This window comes from Papio anubis, chromosome 13 (assembly GCF_008728515.1).
Source record: "Papio anubis isolate 15944 chromosome 13, Panubis1.0, whole genome shotgun sequence".
Lineage (NCBI taxonomy): Eukaryota > Metazoa > Chordata > Mammalia > Primates > Cercopithecidae > Papio > Papio anubis.
The window spans coordinates 103,206,617-103,226,671 of NC_044988.1; the positions used below are offsets into that span (position 1 = coordinate 103,206,617).

General features: G+C 56.0%; 1 protein-coding gene across 1 annotated transcript in view; it reads left to right on the forward strand.

The window, feature by feature from the left end:
- STKLD1 (serine/threonine kinase like domain containing 1) overlaps nucleotides 1-20,048 on the forward strand; it is a 29,016-nt gene extending 8,968 nt beyond the window's left edge. Inside the window, exons 3-17 of the mRNA XM_031654776.1 lie at nucleotides 1,163-1,207; nucleotides 2,922-2,996; nucleotides 4,750-4,851; nucleotides 6,845-6,945; nucleotides 8,406-8,565; nucleotides 9,721-9,884; nucleotides 11,300-11,430; nucleotides 12,137-12,220; nucleotides 14,602-14,718; nucleotides 15,957-16,097; nucleotides 17,090-17,236; nucleotides 17,829-17,957; nucleotides 18,050-18,178; nucleotides 18,914-19,054; nucleotides 19,376-20,048. Coding sequence (XP_031510636.1) covers nucleotides 1,163-1,207; nucleotides 2,922-2,996; nucleotides 4,750-4,851; nucleotides 6,845-6,945; nucleotides 8,406-8,565; nucleotides 9,721-9,884; nucleotides 11,300-11,430; nucleotides 12,137-12,220; nucleotides 14,602-14,718; nucleotides 15,957-16,097; nucleotides 17,090-17,236; nucleotides 17,829-17,957; nucleotides 18,050-18,178; nucleotides 18,914-19,054; nucleotides 19,376-19,563 — 1,854 coding nt within the window. The 3' untranslated portion in view covers nucleotides 19,564-20,048. The remainder of the gene's footprint in view (nucleotides 1-1,162; nucleotides 1,208-2,921; nucleotides 2,997-4,749; nucleotides 4,852-6,844; nucleotides 6,946-8,405; nucleotides 8,566-9,720; nucleotides 9,885-11,299; nucleotides 11,431-12,136; nucleotides 12,221-14,601; nucleotides 14,719-15,956; nucleotides 16,098-17,089; nucleotides 17,237-17,828; nucleotides 17,958-18,049; nucleotides 18,179-18,913; nucleotides 19,055-19,375) is intronic.
- Nucleotides 20,049-20,055: the final 7 nt, after the last annotated feature.

Genomic DNA, 20,055 nt, shown 5'->3' on the forward strand with positions numbered 1-20,055 from the left:
TCTGACGACGCGGCGACGATCGGTGCGACGACGTCGGATGATTTATGGCATGACCTCGGCAACGATTTATTATGAATAAGTGATGATAGCGGTGACGGTGATGGCGGTGGCGATGATGATTTGGCAATGGCGCGGACGACGATTTGGCATGCGACGACGACGGCGGCGATTTATGATGACGGCACGATTTATGATGATTTATGATTTGGTGACGTTAATACCTTATGGCAACGGATTGCTGACCATGGTGATTTGCGGTGGCGATCTGATGATTTGCGGTATAATGGTGGTGGTGCGACGGCGGATAACGGCGATGGCGGCGATGGCGGATTTAAGTGATGATGGTGGCAACGACGATTTGGTCATGATGCAGACGATGAAAGCGGCGAACGGCGACTGGCGGATAGTGATGGATGACGGCAATGGTGATTTGTGACGACGACGGCGGATGATTTATGACATTTGCGCAGGATGCAGGGATGGCGGATGGCGAACATGGCGGATGGCGGCGGATGACGGCGGTGATGATGGCGGATGGCGGTGGGTGACGGATGATTTGGCGGTAACGGCGGCGACGACGGCGGATGGACGACGCAACGATGCAGGACGCACGCCGCAAGGACAGCAACAACGGCGGATAGGCAGGATTTAAGTGATTTATGGATGACGGGATGGATGATGGCACGGTGGTGGTGGTGCATGGATGACGGCGGACAGATGGTGGATGGTGACGGTGGCACCAGTGGCAACGACGATGCTAACGACGGCGGATGGATAGTGGTGGATGGTGGTGCAGGATGATGGACGATGGCAACGGTGGGGCGGTGGTGGTCAACGCATGATGGTGGATGGATGGTGGAATGGTGGATGGATGGATGGATGGTGGATGGATGAATGAATGGATGGTGGATGGATTAATGGATGGTGGATGGATGGATGGATGAATGGTGGATGGATGGATGGCAGTGGATGGAATTGATGATGGTGGTGATGGTGACAGTGATGGTGGTGATGGTTGTGGTTGTGGTAATGATGGCGATGGTGTGGTGGAGGTGGTGGTTGTGGTGATGATGGTAATGGTCATGGTGGTGGTGGTGATGGTGGTGATGATGGAGATGATTTGCTACATGTTTATTAAGCTCATGCTCTTGTGCCCTTGCAGGTGGAATGCATGGATGACCATGAAGCCAGTCAGGCCCTGGAGGAGGTAACTCTCAGGGTGGTTTCCCCTCTGGAAGAGCTCAATGGAGCATACACGGGCTGTGTTCTGTACCTTCTTGTTGAGTGCCTGGGTAAAGGGAAGGCTGGAGGGAGGGATAGAGCATCAGCACCAGTTTTGCCTCAGCTGTGAAGCCAGCAGCCCCAGGTCGTGAAGGGAGGCCATGCCCCAAACACTCACTGCTAAATGCAGGTGCCAACAACTTAGAACATATATTCCCAGAGAACATAAAGTTTAAATATTGGGCTGCACACAGTGGCTCACGCTTGTAATCCCAGCACTTTGGGAGGCCGAGGCGGGTGGATCACCTGAGGTCAGGAATTCAAGACCAGCCTAGCCAACATGGGGAAACCCCATCTCAACTAAAAATACAAAAAAATTAGCTGGGCATGGTGGTGAGTGCCTGTAATCCCAGCTACTTTGGGAGGTTGAGGCGGGAGAATCGCTTGAACCTGGGAGGCGGAGGTTGCAATGAGCCGAGATCACACCATTATATTCCACCCTGGGCAATAGAGCAAAACTTCGTCTCAAAAATAAATAAATATTGGCCAGGTCCCTAGGTTAATCTACCAATAACTGTTTTTTAAATATTTTTTCTTCAATATAAAATTATTAATTACAGAAGAAAATTTTTTAAATACAGAATTGGGTTTTCTTTTACTTTTACCTTTTTTTTTCTTTAATAACAATGGAGTCTCACCATTTTGCCCAGGCTAATTTTGAACTTCTGGGATCAAGCAATCCTCCCACCTCGGCCTTCAAAGTGCTGGGGTACAGGCATGTACCACCACGCCCGTACCAGAATTGTTTAACAAAGCAAATGTAAATTATCCTTCATTCTACCATTCAGAGCTGCCCAGCAGTAACATAGTCATTTACAATAATAGCGATAACAGCTGCACTTCGGTTTGATTGGCAAAGCCTCTGAGTAGCCTTTTTTTGTGTTTCTTGAATTTCCCACGAGCTTGAAGGTGTCCCTTCCTATCTCATGGTCACTTGTTTGTCTTCTGGAATTGCTGGCTCTGCAGCTTGGCCAGCAAACATTATTCAGTGTATAGTGTGACTGAAGCACAGTGGTGGGCCCAGGCTACTCGGTAACAAATGGGAAGAAAGAGCATGGGGGCCCACCCAGAGCCCCACGCCACCATGGCTTTTCCCGTTGCCGATTCAATTCCACGGCCCACTAGGCCAGCTCCTTTCACACCCAACCTTCCACCACAAGCAGTTGTCTGTCTGGCTCCACGTCTCTAAGGCAGCCCTGTCTGCTCCTGTTTGGGCATGTTTCAAAGCACTTTCCGCCAGGGCAGGGGGCACTGGGACCTCTCCGTGGGCCCACCTCCCGGTGGCTGCACCACCTCCTCCAGCCAGCCCTGGCTGTGGCTGATCCCCACCTTCCTGGCACTGCCTGCCACAGCTCACTCAGTCCCCGTGGCATCCCTGTGAGGCAGATTCCACTGGGACCCCCATTTTCAGATGACAATATGAGGCCCAGTCGCCCAGCACAGCCAGCACATGCTGGAGACAGGACTCACATCGGACTGCCTGGCTCCTAACCACCGTGCAGCCTCCCTGAGCCCGCTCCCCGGCCCAGCTCAGAGCCCGAGGCTTGCATGTTTCTTGGAATGTGTGACAGAGAAGCCCGAGCTGAGAAAGGCGTGAAGAGGCGCTGACTTCTCCGTTTCCTGTGCTCTCATCCTGGCAGCTGATGCCACTGCTGAAGCTGCGGCACGCCCACATCTCTGTGTACCGGGAGCTGTTCATCACGTGGAATGGGGAGGTGGGTCAGAGCTGACGTCTGAGGCTCCAGCCGCCCAGCGTGAGTGCGCTGTGGGACCAAACCCCGAGTGAGCCCAGAGCTGCATCCCACCCCCACGTCAGAATGGCTAGGTGTGGCAATGGCAGTGACTCTAAATGTGGCCATAGCTGACCTGACACTCACCGGGGCCAGGTACCATGCTGGGGGCTTTCCGTGCATGGTCTTGTAGAATTAACAACCTCATTGAGTTTTTTCTTTTTTTGAGACAAAGTCTTGCTCTTGTCCCCCGGGCTGGAGTGCAATGGCATGATCTTGGCTCACTGCAACGTCTGCCTCCCGGGTTCAAGCGATTCTCTTGCCTCAGCCTCCCAAGTAGCTGGGATTACAGGTGCGTGCCATGGCAGCCCAGCTGGGTACCTCCTTTTAATAGAGGCGGGGGTTTCACCATATTGACCAGGCTAGCGTCGAACTCCTGACCTTAAGTGATCCACCCGCCTCAGCTTCCCAAAGTGCTGGGATTATAGGCTTGAGCCACCATGCCTGGCCAGGAGGGGTTCTCAACCCATTTGACAGAAGAAGAGACAGAGGCTAACAGAAACAAGTTGCTCCAGTTTACCCAGCTAGTACGTGACCAAGTCAGAGGGCCAGGCGAGGTGGGCCTGATTCTCGGGCTCTGCACACAGCCACCGAGCTTGTCCTGGTGAGCCTGTGCCTCTGATGACAGAGTTTCTACTTTCATGGAAGGAGCTAGTTGACCCCCGTCTCCACAGCCACCCGACGCAAGTGCTGTCCTGGGCCTGTGCGCCCCTTCCTCCTGCAGCCCCGGTGCAGCTTAGACCAGCCACCACATCCGTCAGCACGTGCCAGGAGGGCTGCAGGGCAGGAAGCACGGTCCCTGTGCTCCTGATGGGGCCTAGGGCTCTGGTTTAGGAGCTCTCCAAGGCCACAAAGCTAGTAAACAGCTGACTGGGGACAGAGACTCAGGTCCGGCCGCCGGGTCCTGTAGGCTGGATGACTTCTTGTCTTTACAAGGAGCCTGGAGCTTTCCAGTCACTTCCAATGTGTCTGAGGCAGACAGCGGGAGGCTGAGAAGGCACAAGGGGTGCTGGAGGTAAAGAGAGGCCGAGAAGCCTTCTGCCGGGCGCCAGCCTGCATGAGACGTCCACACTGGCGTTCCCACCTGGGGCCAACAATCCCGGGTCTGAGTAGGAAAGGCCCCTCACATGCTCCTTCTGCTCCAGCTGGGTCTCAGGGAGGGGACCTCACGGCATGCACTCCCAGAGATTTTTCTGAGCACCACTGATGCTCTGAAGGAGGGTGCAGAGAAGCCAAGAGGACATTTCCCTGTGGGAGGGAGCACAGAACTGGGGGCCCTGACCCGGTCTGCTGGGGCTCTGGCTAGGTCCGGCTCCTCAGAGGAAATGGATCTGAGCTGAGCCCTAAAGGGTGAGTAGTTATCCCCATGAAGGGGGTAGGTAGTGGTCCAGGCAGAGGGGTCCAGGTGTGCAGTGGCCAGGGGACAAGTGCAGCTTTCGGGAAAGTCCAAGTAGCTTGGTGTGGATGGAGTGTGGAGTGGGGGTGGGGCCTGGGAATGGGGAGAGGAGAGAGAGGAAACTGAAGGTGGGGCAGGAGGGGCTTGTAGCCTCCTCCAGTGGGCAGTGCTCCCATGACCACTGCGGATGGCAGCTGAGTGCAGGGAGGCCCTGGAGCAGGCGAGCCTATAGAAGCATGGGGTCCTGGGCATCCCCTGGATAAGGGCTTCCTGTCTCAGCAGATCTCTTCTCTGTACCTCTGCCTGGTGATGGAGTTCAACAAGCTCAGCTTCCAGGAGGTCATTGAGGATAAGAGGAAGGCAAAGGAAATCATTGACTCTAAGGTAAGATCCTCTGGGCACCAGGCCTGGGGGCCACCTAGACCTGTGACACAGGCCCTGCAGCTCGGGGCTACAAAGTGACAGCAGGAAGGCAGGCACCATGGAGTCCAGCCTTGTTTTTTTCTTAAATGTATGCCTCGAGGCATTGCACCCTAGGACGCGTTCAGATCTTAAGTGCACAGTTTGATGCACTCATACAACTTCTACCCAGATCAGGCAGAAGGCGTTCCTAACCACAGAAGGTTCCCAGTCGGTGACCATGATTCCAGATGGTTCTGCCAGTCAGTCCCTGAAGTTCACGTCAATGGACTCCTCCGGCATGCCGCACGCTCCTGTCTGGTCTCCTTCCCTCAGCTGCTGCATGCACCCGCAAATCATCTATGCTCATTGCTTGCTGCCACTCTGCTGCCTGGCTTCCCGGCAGGCTGGTTCCCTAGTCTTGTGTGGATAAGCACCTGGCCTCGCTGCAGGCTGTTTCCCTAGTCTTGTGTGGATAAGCATTTGGGCTGCTTCCAGTTTGGGGCTATTGTGAATAAGGCTGCTATGAGCATTGCTGGAAGGCACTCACTTTTCTGGGACGAATACCTGGGAGTGGAATTATTGGTTCGTAGAATAGGTGTGTGTGTAGCTTTGGTAGATGCTCCAAACAGATTTCGAACGTGGTTTGGTTGGCCCCATGTTTACTCTCACACGCTGTGAGCATTCCCAGTCCACATGGCGGCCAGCGCTTCACTGTGTCAGTCTTGTTGTTGTCGTTGTTGAGATGGAGTCTCACTCTGTCGCCCAGGCTGGAGTACAATGCACGATCTCGGCTCACTGCAACCTTCGCCTCCCGGTTCCAGTGATTCTCCTGCCTCAGCCTCCCAAGTACCTGGGACTAAAGGTGCCCACCATCACACCCAGCTAATTTTTGTATTATTAGTAGAGACAAGGTTTTACTATGTTGCCCAGGCTGGTCTCGAACTCCTTACCTCAAGTGATCCGCCTCGCCTCAGCCTCCCAAAGTGCTGGAATTACAGGCGTGAGCCACCGCGCCCGACCAGTTCACTTTCTTAATGATGTCTTTTGATGACAGAAAGTCCTAACTGTAATGAAGTTCGCTTTCCCAATGCTGTCTCTTATGGTTAGTGCCTTTGGAGTTTAGGAAGCCTTTTGTGCTCCAAGGTCATGAAGATACTCTCACACCGGTTCACCGGTTTGAGTGCGTTTTTGCCTTAGCGATGTTTCATCTCCCCCAGAAGAATGCTGCCTGCTTTCACCCTGAGAACTGTGTTTGGTGGGAGCATGTGCCCCTGAGGGGCTCTTCGGGGCACACAGCTCTTCTCTTACCGTGGGCCTCAGAGGCAGGCCCGAAGTGGGTTTCAGACTTTGAGTGAAGCCCTTAAAACACGAAATGTTCCCAGAAACCCAGTAAGTGCAGCAGACCTACTCTAACTGGGGAGAGTGGGAGGATGCTCACGTCCTGCCCCTTCAGCCCCTCTCTGACACCGCAGGGTGGCCCTGAATCCAGGGACCCTAGGAGCCCAGCTTCAGAACCACCGCCCTGGGTACCCGATGGAGCTTGTCTCTGACGCCGAACACTCCCAGCATTCTCTCACAGGGTTCTTTTCATTAGAATGACTTAGAGGAACGAGCTCCTGTAGGCACTGAAGGCTTCCACCCCTCCCATACCCGCAAGGCCCATCTGCCTCCAGCTCCCGGCAAGTGTGTGGGGCGTGGGCACTGGGGGTGGAGTGGGATGGGGCCCTGCAGCACCCGGGGTCTCTGGTATAGAGACAGCAGTGTGGAGTCTGGAAACTCAGAGTCCTGGCTGCCGCCGCGGCTTTACCATCTGGAGAGCCACCACACTGAGCACTCACTCACCCACAGGCTTGGCTGGCTGAGCCTGTCTCCAAGGCAGGGGAGAGAAAACACCACCATCCTGCTGGCTGCTCAGGTCATGCCCCGAGCACAGGGGCTCCCCCTCCCATCCTGGCACCCCCTGCTTCTCCCCCAGTGGATGCAGAATGTGCTGGGCCAGGTGCTGGACGCGCTGGAATACCTGCACCATTTGGACATCGTCCACAGGTGGATGGGGCCCCTGACCTCCCTGGACTGGTGGGCTGCTTCGGGAGAAAAGGCACTGAGGCCCTTTCGGGTGCCAGGTACCGTGGAAACTGGGATCTGGGGAGAAAGGTGCACTGGGCCAGTGCAGCCAGGATAGGATGGGGACCTTCCAGACCTCCTCCCGGGCTCAAAAGAGGCCCTTCCAAGTGGTCTCAAAATATTGCCTGCGCACAGCTGCATGGGGTGTGCGCTAGCCAGGCGGGCTGCTCTAGAGTTCATGGAAAGGAAGGAGGCAACAGCCCTGCCAGGAAGAGAGACCAGGCTGCCTGTCGTGGCGCCGGTGTTGTCTGAGTGGGCCCTGCTGAGCCTTTGACCACCCAGCAGCACAGCATCAGGCTGGAGAATCCGCAGTCACAAAGGGGAGGGATGGTGGGTGGATGGATCGGATGGAGTGGAATTGGGTGGATGGATGGATGGATGGATGGATGGATGGATGGGGTGTGTGTGGATGGATGTGTGGGTGGGGGTGGGTGGGTGTATGGATGAATGGATGGATGGGTGGGTGTGTGGGTAGATGGGTGGGTATGTAGATGGATGGATGGTGGGTGATGGAGTATGGAATAGGTGATGATACGTCTAGCTAGATGGATGGAATTGGATGGAGTGGTGAGTATGAGCGATGAATACCGTGGTGAAGTGGATGGAGTGGTGGGTGGAGCCTGGGATAGGTGGGTAGATGGATGGATCTAGGGTGTGTATTGGATGGATGTGTGGAGTGGAGTGGGGAGTGTATGGATGAATGGATGGATGGGTGGGTGTGTGGGTAGATGGGTGGGTGTGTAGATGGATGGATGGGTGGGTGAGTGAGTGAATGAGTGGGTAGGTGGGTGAGTGGATGGGTGGGTGGATGGATGGATGGATGGATGGGAGTATGTGTGGATGGATGGGTGGTGAACTAGGAGTGGTTGTTGACCTATTGGAGTGCTTGGTGGCTGCGTCCCTTGGAGCATAAACTCTTTACTGTTGGGCTGGGGAATGGAGGTCCAGAGAAGGAGGGGCTGCCTGAGGCCAACCAGGGACTGATGGACTCAGAAGAGTCTGCTCTTTTGCCTCCCTGCCTGGGGTTCCAGTTTAGAGAAAGTAAGGGCCAGGAGCAGCTGTAGCACCCCCAAAGGTCCCTGACATTTAGAAGGGGCAAGAAGTTTAGAGGGGTGCACAGTTTCTTGGCACGTGCCTCTTCCATCTCCTTCTACAGCCATCTTGGGCACACAGACACACCACCCCTACGGGCCAACCTGGTGGGCACCCGCCAAGATGGATAGCTTCAGTGGCTCCAGATTAACGCAAAGCTCCTGCTGACTGGGGCCTCTTCCTCCCCACAGTTAATATTCTCCACCTCTTCTGAGAAGAGGAGCTGCAGGGCTCATGTTGTGTTTCAAGCTGCCTGTGAGGGGCCACCACAGGGGATACAATGCTAGGCAGGATGACTCTGTCAAGCCCCTGCCCCCAAGGAGCGAAGGACTCAGGGATCCCACCTTGCTCTTACCAACAGACCCCTTTCATAAGTCCTGGATGGCCCCTGAAGCCCTCAACTTCTCCTTCAGCCAGAAATCAGACATCTGGTCCCTGGGCTGCATCATTCTGGACATGACCAGCTGCTCCTTCATGGATGTGAGCCGCCCTCCCTCCCCCATACCCCACATGCTGCTCCCCATGCACCCAGGCCTGGGGAGAAGGCTTGGCCTCACCCTGCCTCCCCTCCGCATCCCTTCCCCTGGCTCCCTGCAGGCTGCACAGAGCCTCCTCCTCCACCTGTGGGGGGCCTGCCTTCCTCAGAACCCCCCAGCATGTGCAGCACCTGCTGGGCTCTAGCAGGATGACAGCAGTGGTAATATTCAGACCATCCCACGCGACCCTCGCAGCAGCCCTCCAGGTGGTGTCACTGACTCTTAATGGAAAAAAGCCAAGTTCAGGTGCCCTTGTGAGCATGAAGGCTGCACGGAGTTGTAAGCAACGGAAACCCAGCGTGGGCCTGAACACACCTGGCTGCCTCATGCACAAGCCCCAGGCTAGTGTGGAGGCGCCTTCTCTCCTCCTGCACATCCTTAGCACGTAGCTCTTTCTCTCATCCCTGCTGGGGCTCCTGCACCATGGCCACAGCCTGTGGGCAGGAAGGAGGGGAGGCAGAGGGCCCCACTGGCCCCGTGAGCACTCCGAGGTCACTCTGGCTGCAGGGAGGCAGGGAAGTCCAGCCTGTTGCTTCCTACCCTCTATATGCAGAAGAGAAAGTGGGGAAGGCCTGCCATGCCCCAAACAAGGAAGCTCCCCTTCTCCGCAGCACCACCTGCAGGCACCGAGGTCCCCAGAAAGGACAGACACCTGACTGGGCCCAGGTTCCTCATGCTCTCCCAGACCCCCAGACTCCACCTCTGAGAAGCACCTTGCCACTCCCTTCCTTTGGAAGACTCCCAGGGAAATGAGAGCCTTCCCACTATGGAGGCTGTGTGACATCCTGGAGCGTGACCCTGGACACGCTCACACTCTGTGAAATGGGCATGCTGTCTTACTGGCTGGGTCTAGATCAGGGGGCTTCTTGGCAGGACTCTACCCTGGGAGACAACCCGCTGGCTTCTCCGAAACTCCATTTCTTCTTATGGAAGAGCTCAGGGCCCCTGGGGTCTCTGGGCATTCTTGTAGGCAGTGGCCACACCTGGATCTCCCTGGTCTCCTCCTGGATTTCTTGGTCCCTAGTCGCCCTCTGCCCATGCTGGGGCCTAGTTTCCATTTACTTAAGGTAATGCACAGAGCTGTCCTCTCTCCGTGCAGAGCACAGAAGCCATGTATCTGCGGAAGTCCCTCCGCCAGAGCCCGGGCAGCCTGGAGACCATCCTGAAGACAATGGAGGAGAAGCAGATCCCGGATGCAGAAACCTTCGGGAATCTTCTGCCCGGGATGCTCCAGATCGACCCCTCGGATCGAATAACGATAAAGTGAGCTCAGGGTCGGGGTTTATTTTAACCTATGGATTTATCTTTCAACATCTCTCCACCCTAATACAAACACAACTAGTTGGCTTTGTAACACCTCAAAGAACTCCATCACAGACGCCCTGATTATCCCTGCACTGCTGGGCGTTTCCCAGTTCTGGCGCTTCCAAACCGTGCTGCGTCGAGTGATCCGGAATGCACCTCTCTGAAGGGAGCAGACGGACTCCCAGAAGGCACAGGAGGCACAGCCTCCAGGACCCACGACACTTTTAGGGTCCCAGAAAAAAATTTTCATTCTACGTTAAAAAAAAAATTCCTAAAGACAGTGGTCACCTTTAAAATTTTCATTCTAACTTATTTTAAAATCAGAAGACAAAAGTAAATGCATAACACTGGCCGGGTGCAGTGGTTCGTGCCTATGATCCCAGCACTTTGGGAGGCCGAGGCGGGCAGATCAGTTGAGCTCAGGAGTTCGAGTGTAGCCCGGGTAACATGGCGAAATCCTTGTCTCTACTAAAAATACAAAAAAATTAGCTGGGTATAGTGGTGCCTGCCTGTGTTCCCAGCTACTGGGGAGGCTGAGGCAGGAGGATCGCTCGAGCCCGGGAGGCAGAGGTTGCAGTGAGCCAAGATCGCGCCACTGCACTCCAGCCTGGGCGACAGAGCGAGACTCCATCTCAAAAATAAAAAAGAATCCAGGCCAGGCACGGTGGCTCACGCCTGTAATCCCAGCACTTTGGGAGGCCGAGGTGGGTGGATCACTTGAGGTCAGGTGTTCGAGACTGGCCTGGCCAACAGAATGAAACCCCGTCTCTACTAAAAATAGAAAAAAAATTAGCCGCGCGCGGTGGCGGGCGCCTGTGGTCCCAGCTGCTCGGGAGGCTGAGGCAGGAGAATTGCTTGAACCCGGGAGGCGGAGGTTGCAATGAGCCGAGATCGTGCCACGGCACTCCAGCCTGGGCGACAAGAGTGAAACTCCATCTCAAAAAACAAACAAACAAACAAAAAAAAAACGAACAAAAACCAAACAAACAAAAACCCCAACACTATAGCAAGGAATCCAGCCTGAGTCATATCCATCTTTATGCCAATGCAGTTGTAAAATCTGGGTTTTCATGTTTCCATGGAGGCAGGGGACCACAAGGGCAAAAGTGCCAGGGCCTGGAACTGTCCCCCAGCTCTATGAGCTGAGGCCGTGCCTCCGTGGAGTACTTCCCTGGGTGTGGAATTACTGGGGTGCTTGCCGGACACACTGGGAACACTATGAGAGACCCTGCCAAATGGATCCCAAAACAGTGAGGTCAGTGTCCAGCATCCGCACCGATGGGCAGCCCGGAGCCGGAGGCAGAGGGAGAGCCCCACGGGGAGGCGGCAGGGGGCGCTGCTGGGTTACTCAGCCCTCTCTGCTCCTCTGCTAGGGACGTGGTGCACATCACCTTCGTGAGCGGCTCCTTCAAGTCGTCATGCATCTCTCTGACCCTGTACCGGGAGACGGTGCCTGCGTCCATCACCGACATGCTGTTAGAAGGCAACGTGGCCAGCATTTTAGGTGATGTGATGCTGGGGACACACAGCTCCTGTCCATGGCCTTGGCATCCTGTTGTTTAGTTCCAGAGGGTTCATTATTTATGCCCCTGGCCTTGCTCCACACGCACGACCAGTGGGTAGGAACAGTTTCCCTCCATCCATCCCTACACACTGCCCAGGACACCACTCTGCTCAAATACCCTCCATAGCTCCCAACTACCTATAACACAAAGTTCCTCTCCAAAGCCTGGCCCCCACCTGTTTTCCCTCCACTCCTGCTACACAAATCCTCTATGTAGTTCAGTGGCCTAGTCACTGCCCGCGCCTCCCACAACCCTCTGCTTTTGCTTCCACAGCCTGGGTGGCACACAGTGGTCCCGGGGCGTCTTCCTCACACAGCACCACTTCCTGTGTGCCTCCTATGTGCCCGGGATGAGCAGAAGTGCGCACTTCCTGTGTGCCTCCTATGTGCCCGGGATGAGCGGAAGTGCGCTCCACTATTTGTGTGCTCCAAGACAGAGACTTGGGTTCTATCAAGGAAAAGTCGCTTGGTCTCAGTGGCCTCATCTGTAAAGTGGGGATGGTAACAGCCCCTCCCTCTCATCCTGAACCTGTAGATCCGAGGAGGGGATGCACACACAGCAGCCAGGCCAGTGTGGTGCCGAGAGACAGGGCCCTGAGGCCCTGGTCCTCAGAAAGGTCCCTCCCCTGCCTTCCTGTCCCTGCAGAGGTCATGCAGAACTTCTCTGGCTGGCCCGAAGTCCAGTTCAGGGCCATGAGGAGGCTTCTGAAAATGCCTGCAGATCAGCTAGGTAGGCCTCACCCTGCACCTCTTTCCCAGCTGCTCCCCTAGGGGCAGAAGCTATGGTCCGGCCTGCGGGGAGCTGGGGCTGGCCCTCACCCTGGGCTTTCCTTGCCAGTGCTTTAGTGCAGCGTGGAGGTGTGCATGTGTCCCCAGAAGTGTCCTGTGTCTCTGCTATCCGCCTGGGGAAGGCAGCAGAGAAGGGGAATGGGTGGCGTAGCAGCCCTCACATGATTTTAATGGAGCCATAGACATCCCATGTACCCCACTGTCTCTATGAGGGGTATGTGAGTTGTCTCTCAGTTTCCACTGTTATGAATGATACTGGAACAGACACCCTGGTATATATGTATCTGTGCGCTTATGTTTCTGTAGCACAGATTCGTAAATGTTCAAGGGTGTGAATACTTTAAATTTTCATAGATACAGCAACTTGCCCACCTATTAAGAATGCATGGCCTGGCACAGTGGCTCATGCCTGTAATCCCAACACCTTGAGGAGCCAAGGCGGGAGGACTGCTTGAGCCCAGGGGTTCGAGGCCAGCCTGGGCAACAAAGGGAGAGCCTGTTTCTACAGAAAATAAAAAAAATTAGCCAGGTGTGGTGACACAGGTCTGTTGTCCCAGCTGCTCTGGAGGCTAAGGCAGGAGGATTGCTGGAGCCCAGGGAATCGAGGCTATAGTGAGATACGCTTGCGCCGCCGCACTCCAGCCTAGAAGACCCTGTCTCAGAAAACAAAACCAAATTCAAAAAGGTTGTTACTGCTTATTCATGGAGAGTGTTGGGAAAAGCAGTGGTTTTTTTGTTTTTTTTGTTTTTTTTTTTTTTGAGACAGGGTCTTGCTCTATCCCCCAGGCTGGAGTGCAGTGGTGTGATCTTGGCTCACTGAACCTCCGCCTCCTGGGTTCAAGTGATTCTCCTGCCTCAGCCTCCCAAGTAGCTGGGACTACAGGTGCATACCACCACACCCGGCTAATTTTTTGTATTTTTAGTAGAGAGGTGGTTTCACTATGTTGGCCAGGCTGGTCTCAAAATGCCTGATCTCAAGTGATCTGCCTGTCTCAGCCTTCCAAAGTGTTGGGATTACAGGCATGAGACACCGTGCCTGGCCAATTTTTAAAACATTTGTGTCAAAACATACTTTCATAAAATCGTTCAACCTTTTTCACCTGCCTGAACATTACCTTCACACATCCCTCCATCCATCCATCCATCCATCCATCCATCCATCCATCCGTCCATCCATTTATCCATCCGTCCATCTATCCATCAGACCTGGATTAGGAATCCACTGAGGTTTGTTGCAGTGGCTCAGGCCTCAGAGATGACAAGGCCCAGCCCTGACCTTCGAGTAGGTGGCAGAGCCCTCATATGGGCCTAATTTACCATTCCCTCCCTCCCCTCCTCCTCTTTGACCCCTTTTGTAGCTCAGCTGTGACCAGGACAGAGTCCCTGGGAAGACAGATTTTGCCTCCCTGGGGAAACTAGGGAAGCTTTTGGGCCCCATCCCAAAGGCTCGGTCTTTCCCAGCACCCGGAACCACACCTCCCTCCAAGTCTTGCTTAGAAATGGGCTTGCAGCTGAGCACAGTGACTCATGCCTGAAATCCCAGCACTTTCGGAGGCTGAGGTGGGCGGATCACTTGAGATCACGAGTTCAAGACCAGCCTGGCCAACATGGTGAAACCCTGTCTCAACTAAAAATACAAAAATTAGCCAGATGTGGTGGCGCATGCCTGTAATCTCAGCTACTCAGGAGACTGAGGCAGGAGAATCGCTTGAACCCAGGAGGGGGAGGTTGTGGTGAGCCGAGATGATGCCACAGAAAAGCCTGGGTGACAGAGTGAGACTCTGTCCCCCCAAAAAAAAAAAAAAAGGTGGGGAGGGGCACTTGCTTTGCTCCGCACTCCGGGTGCCAGGACTTCATCCTTGTTGCTCTCATGAGCCTACAGTGGAGGGATGGCTGCCTGGCCACTGCCCCTCACCCAGTCCCCAGCCCACAACAGTTCCTGGCACAGTGGCAGGGTGGATGGAGCCCACCCACACCCACCCTCGAGGCAGTTGCAGCCAAGGGCTCTGGAGTAGACTGGCTGGTTCTAAACTGCTGAAGAGCAGGTGCTTTCATCCCACTGACCCCAGGTTCCTCATCTGCACAAGGAGGGCAGTCCTGGGAGGGGCCACTTCACAGGGCTGTGGGCAGCACAGAACATGTACCCGTGGCAGACATGGCATGCAGTCCACGGACCTAGCACTAATCCTCATTGTCCTTCCCCCTTCTATTCATCCACCTAGGGCCCTGCAGGCTCCCACCAGCCTCTGGGGGCCCTGGTCTGCTCTAAACGCCCCTGACCTGGCCCAAAATGAATCTCCCCTGTGCCGCCCACCCTGCCAGGTCTGCCGTGGTGCCCGGAGCTGGTGGAGGTGGTGGTCACGACCATGCAGCTGCATGACAGGGTCCTTGACATCCAGCTGTGTGCCTGCTCCCTGCTGCTGCACCTCCTGGGCCAAGGTGGGTGCCAAACCAGGCCAGGTGGGGTCAGGGAGGCTGTGCGCTGCTTCCTGCAGCTGTGCCTCCTGCGCCAAGGTGGGCACCGGGCCGGGTGGGTTGGGGGAATCCATGCCCTGCTCCCTGCTGCTGCACCTTCTAGGCCAAGGTGGATGCCAGGGCCAGGCCAGATGGGGGAGACACTCTTGGTGGCCTAGCTCCGTCCCCACCTGTTACCTGGTTGGCATCTGACCCTCTGGACAGTCCATACCATCCTGTGCCCATTGGACCCCATCCTGGATGGCAGAGGGCATAGGCCAGGAGCCTAGAGATGTGGATCCCACCCACGTCTGCCTTTTGCCTGCTCTGTTGCCCTGGACAAGTTCCTGCTGCTCCCGCCAGTTTCCCAGCTATGAAGCGAGGAGCTGGACACAAGGTCCTCTGGAGTGGCCCTCAGGGAGGATGGGTTGCATCCTCTGAAGGGGGCTGGTAGGACAGTGCTGAGTTGATTTCACTGCCCTGATGGAAGACGCTGGAGCTGACAGTCCGAGCCTCCTATGAGACCTGGGTTGTTAAAAAAGTTGAATTAGCTTTCATGATTTTTTTTTTAAACAAGAAGTATTTAGTTACCTTTCTAGTTTTTTTTTTTTGAGATGGAGTTTTGCTCGTCACCCAGGCCGGAGTGCAGTGGCACGATCTCGGTTCACTGCAACCTCCCCTCCTGGGTTCAAGCGATTTTCGTGCCTCAGCCTCCTGAGTGGCTGGGACTACAGGCACCCACCACAACACCTGGCTAATTTTTGTATTTTTAGTAGAGACGTGTTTCGCCATGTCAGTCAGGCTGGTCTTGAACTCCTGATGTCGTGATCCACCCACCTCAGCCTCCCAAAGTGCTGGGATTACAGGCATGAGCCACCATGCCCGCCCACCTTTCCAGTTTCACTGTTGAAGTTTGGAGTTCCATACAACGTTGAAATTGTGTTCACTGCTGCCTGGCCGGCTCCCATGGACCAGGATGGGTGGCCTGGCCAGGCAGGGCTCCCCTCCAGCCCTTCACTCCATTAGGGCACACGGATTCACGGAGGCCTGCTCTAGGCCAGGAGAACAAGGCAGACCTTGCTTTCCTTGCAAAGACCTTGCATCTCAGACCTTGCATCTCATGCAAAGTAGAGATGCTATCCCCCAGCCTGTGAGCCTTGTGTGTCTCGTCCCACGCCCCAGCTGTGGGGCTAACCCCAGGCGTCTTCCTCTGGCCCGAGCAGCGATGGTGCACCACCCGGAAGCCAAGGCTCTCTGTAACCAAGCCATCACCTCCGCCGTGCTGAGTGCTCTTTGGAGCTACCCCGAGGAGGACTCGCTCCTTGTCTTGGTCTACAGCCTGCTCGCCATCACCACAACCCAGGGTGTGTCTGCCAGCCACCTCGTGCCCCACCCACACTCCAGGATAGCCCTTCCCAGGGGTCTCGGGAAGGGTTGGTTTGGGGTACAGGTGGGTTGGACAGGACAGTGCTGGGCCTCCTCCTGAGATGCACAGTGGCATTTGGCTATCTTCATTTGGTCACCCCAAATGCTGGTCGCATCCTTTTCCATCTTGATGACAAGCTTCCACTCTTGAAGTCACTGGTTCCCTCTACAGACATGCCAGGCGCGGCTGTGGGCTTCACACCAATTACATCTATTTGCCACACTTCCTGCCCCTTCTGGGAGGCTGGAGGGCAAATGCCCTGTCTCCATTCCATAGGGCCCAGTAGGCTTCCGAAGCCACCAGCCAGGACTGTGGGAAGGAGAGGGCCACACAGAGCGTTCACAGCCTCACCCACAAATCGGGTGGGCACTGTTCTCCCCAACAGGAAGCTGGGCCTTGAGAGAGCCTAAGGACAGCCGCCAGGAATCCCAAGCAGCGGGGGTCAGGGCTGGGTCCCAGCACCCTCTTTACTGCATAGACTGGATAGCTGACCATACACAATTGATCTCACTTTTGGGAGTGAAAGGAGGCACTAGGAATAGATGTCAAATGGAACCATTAGGCAAAATGGATGTTAGTTCATCCTACCAGGATAGGGCCCCATCACGGTTCCATCCTGGAAGGCACAGTCCGGCTCTGTGGGCCCAGGAGGCAGGGCCAGGACCCCTGGATGGGAAGCTACAGAGGTCAGACCCAGCCTGGTAGTAGGATGGCAGCTATTGGGACTGGTGGCCCACGAGATGGACAGACTCCTCTGGGGCCAGTCCCATGTCCTCCTGTTCAGGGCTCCGTTGAGTGCACATGACTTGGCCCAGAGCAGGCACCCCCCAGATTGCAGGTCAAATGGGACTGCAGTGCCCAAGGACAACAAAGGCGGGAAGGCTCCCTGGAGGGAGGGGCCCTGGGGCCCTCATTCTGGCCCACCCACAGAGTCAGAGTCAGAGTCAGAGTCAGTGTCAGAGGAGCTGCAGAACGCCGGGCTGCTGGAGCACATCCTGGAGCACCTCAACAGCTCCCTCGAAAGCAGGGACGTCTGCGTCAGTGGCCTGGGCCTGCTCTGGGCCCTCCTGCTGGATGGTGAGGGGCCCTCCTCCTGCTGTCCCACTGGGGCTGGGAGCCCTTCCCCAGTCGCTCCCCAACTACCCCTGACAGCCTCTGAGGACCTCCATGTCCTGTCCCCGAAGCACGACAGCCACGGTATGGGAAAGGCTCTTCTGAGAGCCTGCAACAGAAGAAAATCAAGGAGCAGAGAGAGAGAAGGTGGGGGAGGAAAGGCCTTCTGGCAGAGGCCAGGCTTCAGGACTTCTTGCCCAATGGGCAGACCCCTCAGTTTTAAGTGCCTCCTGCCCAGGGAAACGTCCTGGAATTTTCCAGGCAGTCCTGGTTCCAGGGGACAGCGTACCATCTTGGCACTCCAGTGCCCCAGGAAAAAGAGGGCTCCAAACCATGGAAAGCCCAGGAAACCCAACAACCCTGCCAGCACCCAAAGTGTGGGATTCTCCAAGCCTCTCCTGGGCTAATCCCCGCAACTGTCTGAGGACAGCTGACCTCTCCCACCCCATTTCTGTTCTTGTCCTTAGTTGGAGGAAGGCAGCAGATTGGGGGTGGAAGGCCCCCCTGCACACAACCAAGGCCTGGGTGTCCCCTTCCATCCCTGTCCTGGTTCCAGGTATCATTGTGAACAAGGCCCCTTTGGAGAAGGTCCCGGACCTCATCAGCCAGGTGTTGGCCACCTACCCTGCGGATGGGGAAATGGCAGAAGCCAGCTGCGGAGTCTTCTGGCTGCTGTCCCTACTGGGTGAGCTGGGTGGGCGCCCTGGGCCCCTGGGGCTGGGAGCCGTGGGCCTCGCGCACACAGCAGGTACAAGGCAGCCTGGCCCCTTTCCGCAGGCTGCATCAAGGAGCAGCAGTTTGAACAAGTGGTGGCGCTGCTCCTGCAAAGCATCCGGCTGTGCCAGAACAGAGTCCTGCTGGTGAACAATGCCTACCGGGGACTGGCCAGCCTGGTGGAAGTGTCAGGTGAGCCTGGGGACAGGACGAGGCTGCCACCTACAGGTGGGGACAAGAATCAGCCTCCATCAGTTATATCTGCCAGGTGCCACAAACCAAAAAACAGAAGCAACAAATCAAAAAGGAAAATAAATTTAAAACGATGTAAAGTCCAACCATCCAGAAATCACCATCAAGACTTCTATGCACGCTTGATGAATTCTACCTCTGCATTATGCTACCCTGTGACCCTCTCTCTGTCCATAAACACGTCACATCTGCACGTTTCCCAACATGCAGGCACACCATGACTGATCAAAACAGCTCTGGAGTCGGCGTCTCCAATTCCCCACAACACAAACCCTGCCTGTTACTCAGCAAGACAGGCTGGGCCTGGTGCTGAGCACAGCACAACCGAGGCTCAACCCACAGCACAGTCCTTCGGAGAGCACCTGGGGCCCGGCCCAGACCCCAGCTGGTGCCTAGCGACTGGGCTCATGGTCTCGACCTCTGTACTACCCAACCTTCCTCAGAGAGTGACAACGACTCCTTTGGCTCTTGGGGGGCTGCCTCCTCTGTTCTTGTGTGACCCTATTCAGCCCATGCCATCCTGCTGGTCCGCCCAAGCTGATGGGGCCTCCTGGGTCTCTTGTCCTATCCCAGCCCCCTGTGTGTGAGCTCTGGGGTACCATCCCATCCTGGGCAGAAGGCTCTTCCCTTTCAGGGGAACAGCGGGGCATGAACTCACTCTCACCCATCCCCCAGAGCTGGCGGCCTTCAAGGTGGTGGTGCAGGAGGAGGGCGGCAGTGGCCTCAGCCTCGTCAAGGAGACCTACCAGCTCCACAAGGATGACCCAGAGGTGGTGGAGAACGTGGGCATGCTGCTGGTCCACTTGGCTTCCTACGGTGAGAACCCCTTCTCGCATCACATGCCCTAGAGCCCAGTGGTCAGGGGTGCCCGCTCCCCCTGTAACTGACAGGGAAGGAGCGCACAGAAGATGGGCTCAACCCCACTTCTCAGCCCTCTCAAACTTCCCACACATTTGGCATCTCCTAAACACTAGGGGTTGTCCTGGCTGAGGGGGACGCATGGGGCTCCAGAACTGCAAGGTGGCTCTGTGCATGCCAAGCCCAAGGGGGACTGTGACCCACCCTCGTCCTTCTGGGGCTCCTGGCAAGGGGCACAGGAGGGGCTCTGGCCTCAGGACCTCCTTGCTCCACCCGCAGAGGAGATCCTGCCGGAGCTGGTGTCCAGCAGTATGAAGGCCCTGGTCCAGGAGATCAAGGAGCGCTTCACCTCCAGCCTGGTGAGTGACAGCAGTGCCTTCAGCAAACCAGGCCTCCCTCCAGGTGGAAGCCCCCAGCCGGGGTGCACTGCGTCCGGGGGCCTGGAACAGATGATTGCATGGAACTGACCTTGATCTCCACATGTATAGTTTTCAAGACTGCTCTCCCGCCTGCCCATTATCCTGTCTCTATGACTGGGCCACAGTCAGTCTTCAACAGGAGGGGTCATCAGACCTCTCCAGAGCTTCCTGTCCACGACTACTGGATTGAGTCACATGAGTAACTGCTCCTGGACCCGGGGACTGTCCATGAAAACTGACCCGCCTGCTTCCTCCTTCCAGGAGCTGGTTTCTTACGCAGAAAAAGTGCTCCTGAGGCTGGAGGCGGCCACCTCTCCCAGCCCCCCGGGCAGAGAAGCAGCTCAGCCCTGACGCTGGGGAGCAGACAGACACCCCACAGGCCCCTCCTCCACGTGTGCCCTCTCCCTGCCCTTCCTTTCTATGGGTCACTGTTTCCCTTGGGGCGGCAGGGAGGGTCGTCTGGGACCAGAAGGCACACCTCACACTCCTCTTAGGTAACTAATAAAGAGGCCCAAGGCCAGTTTCTGCCTTAATCGTTTC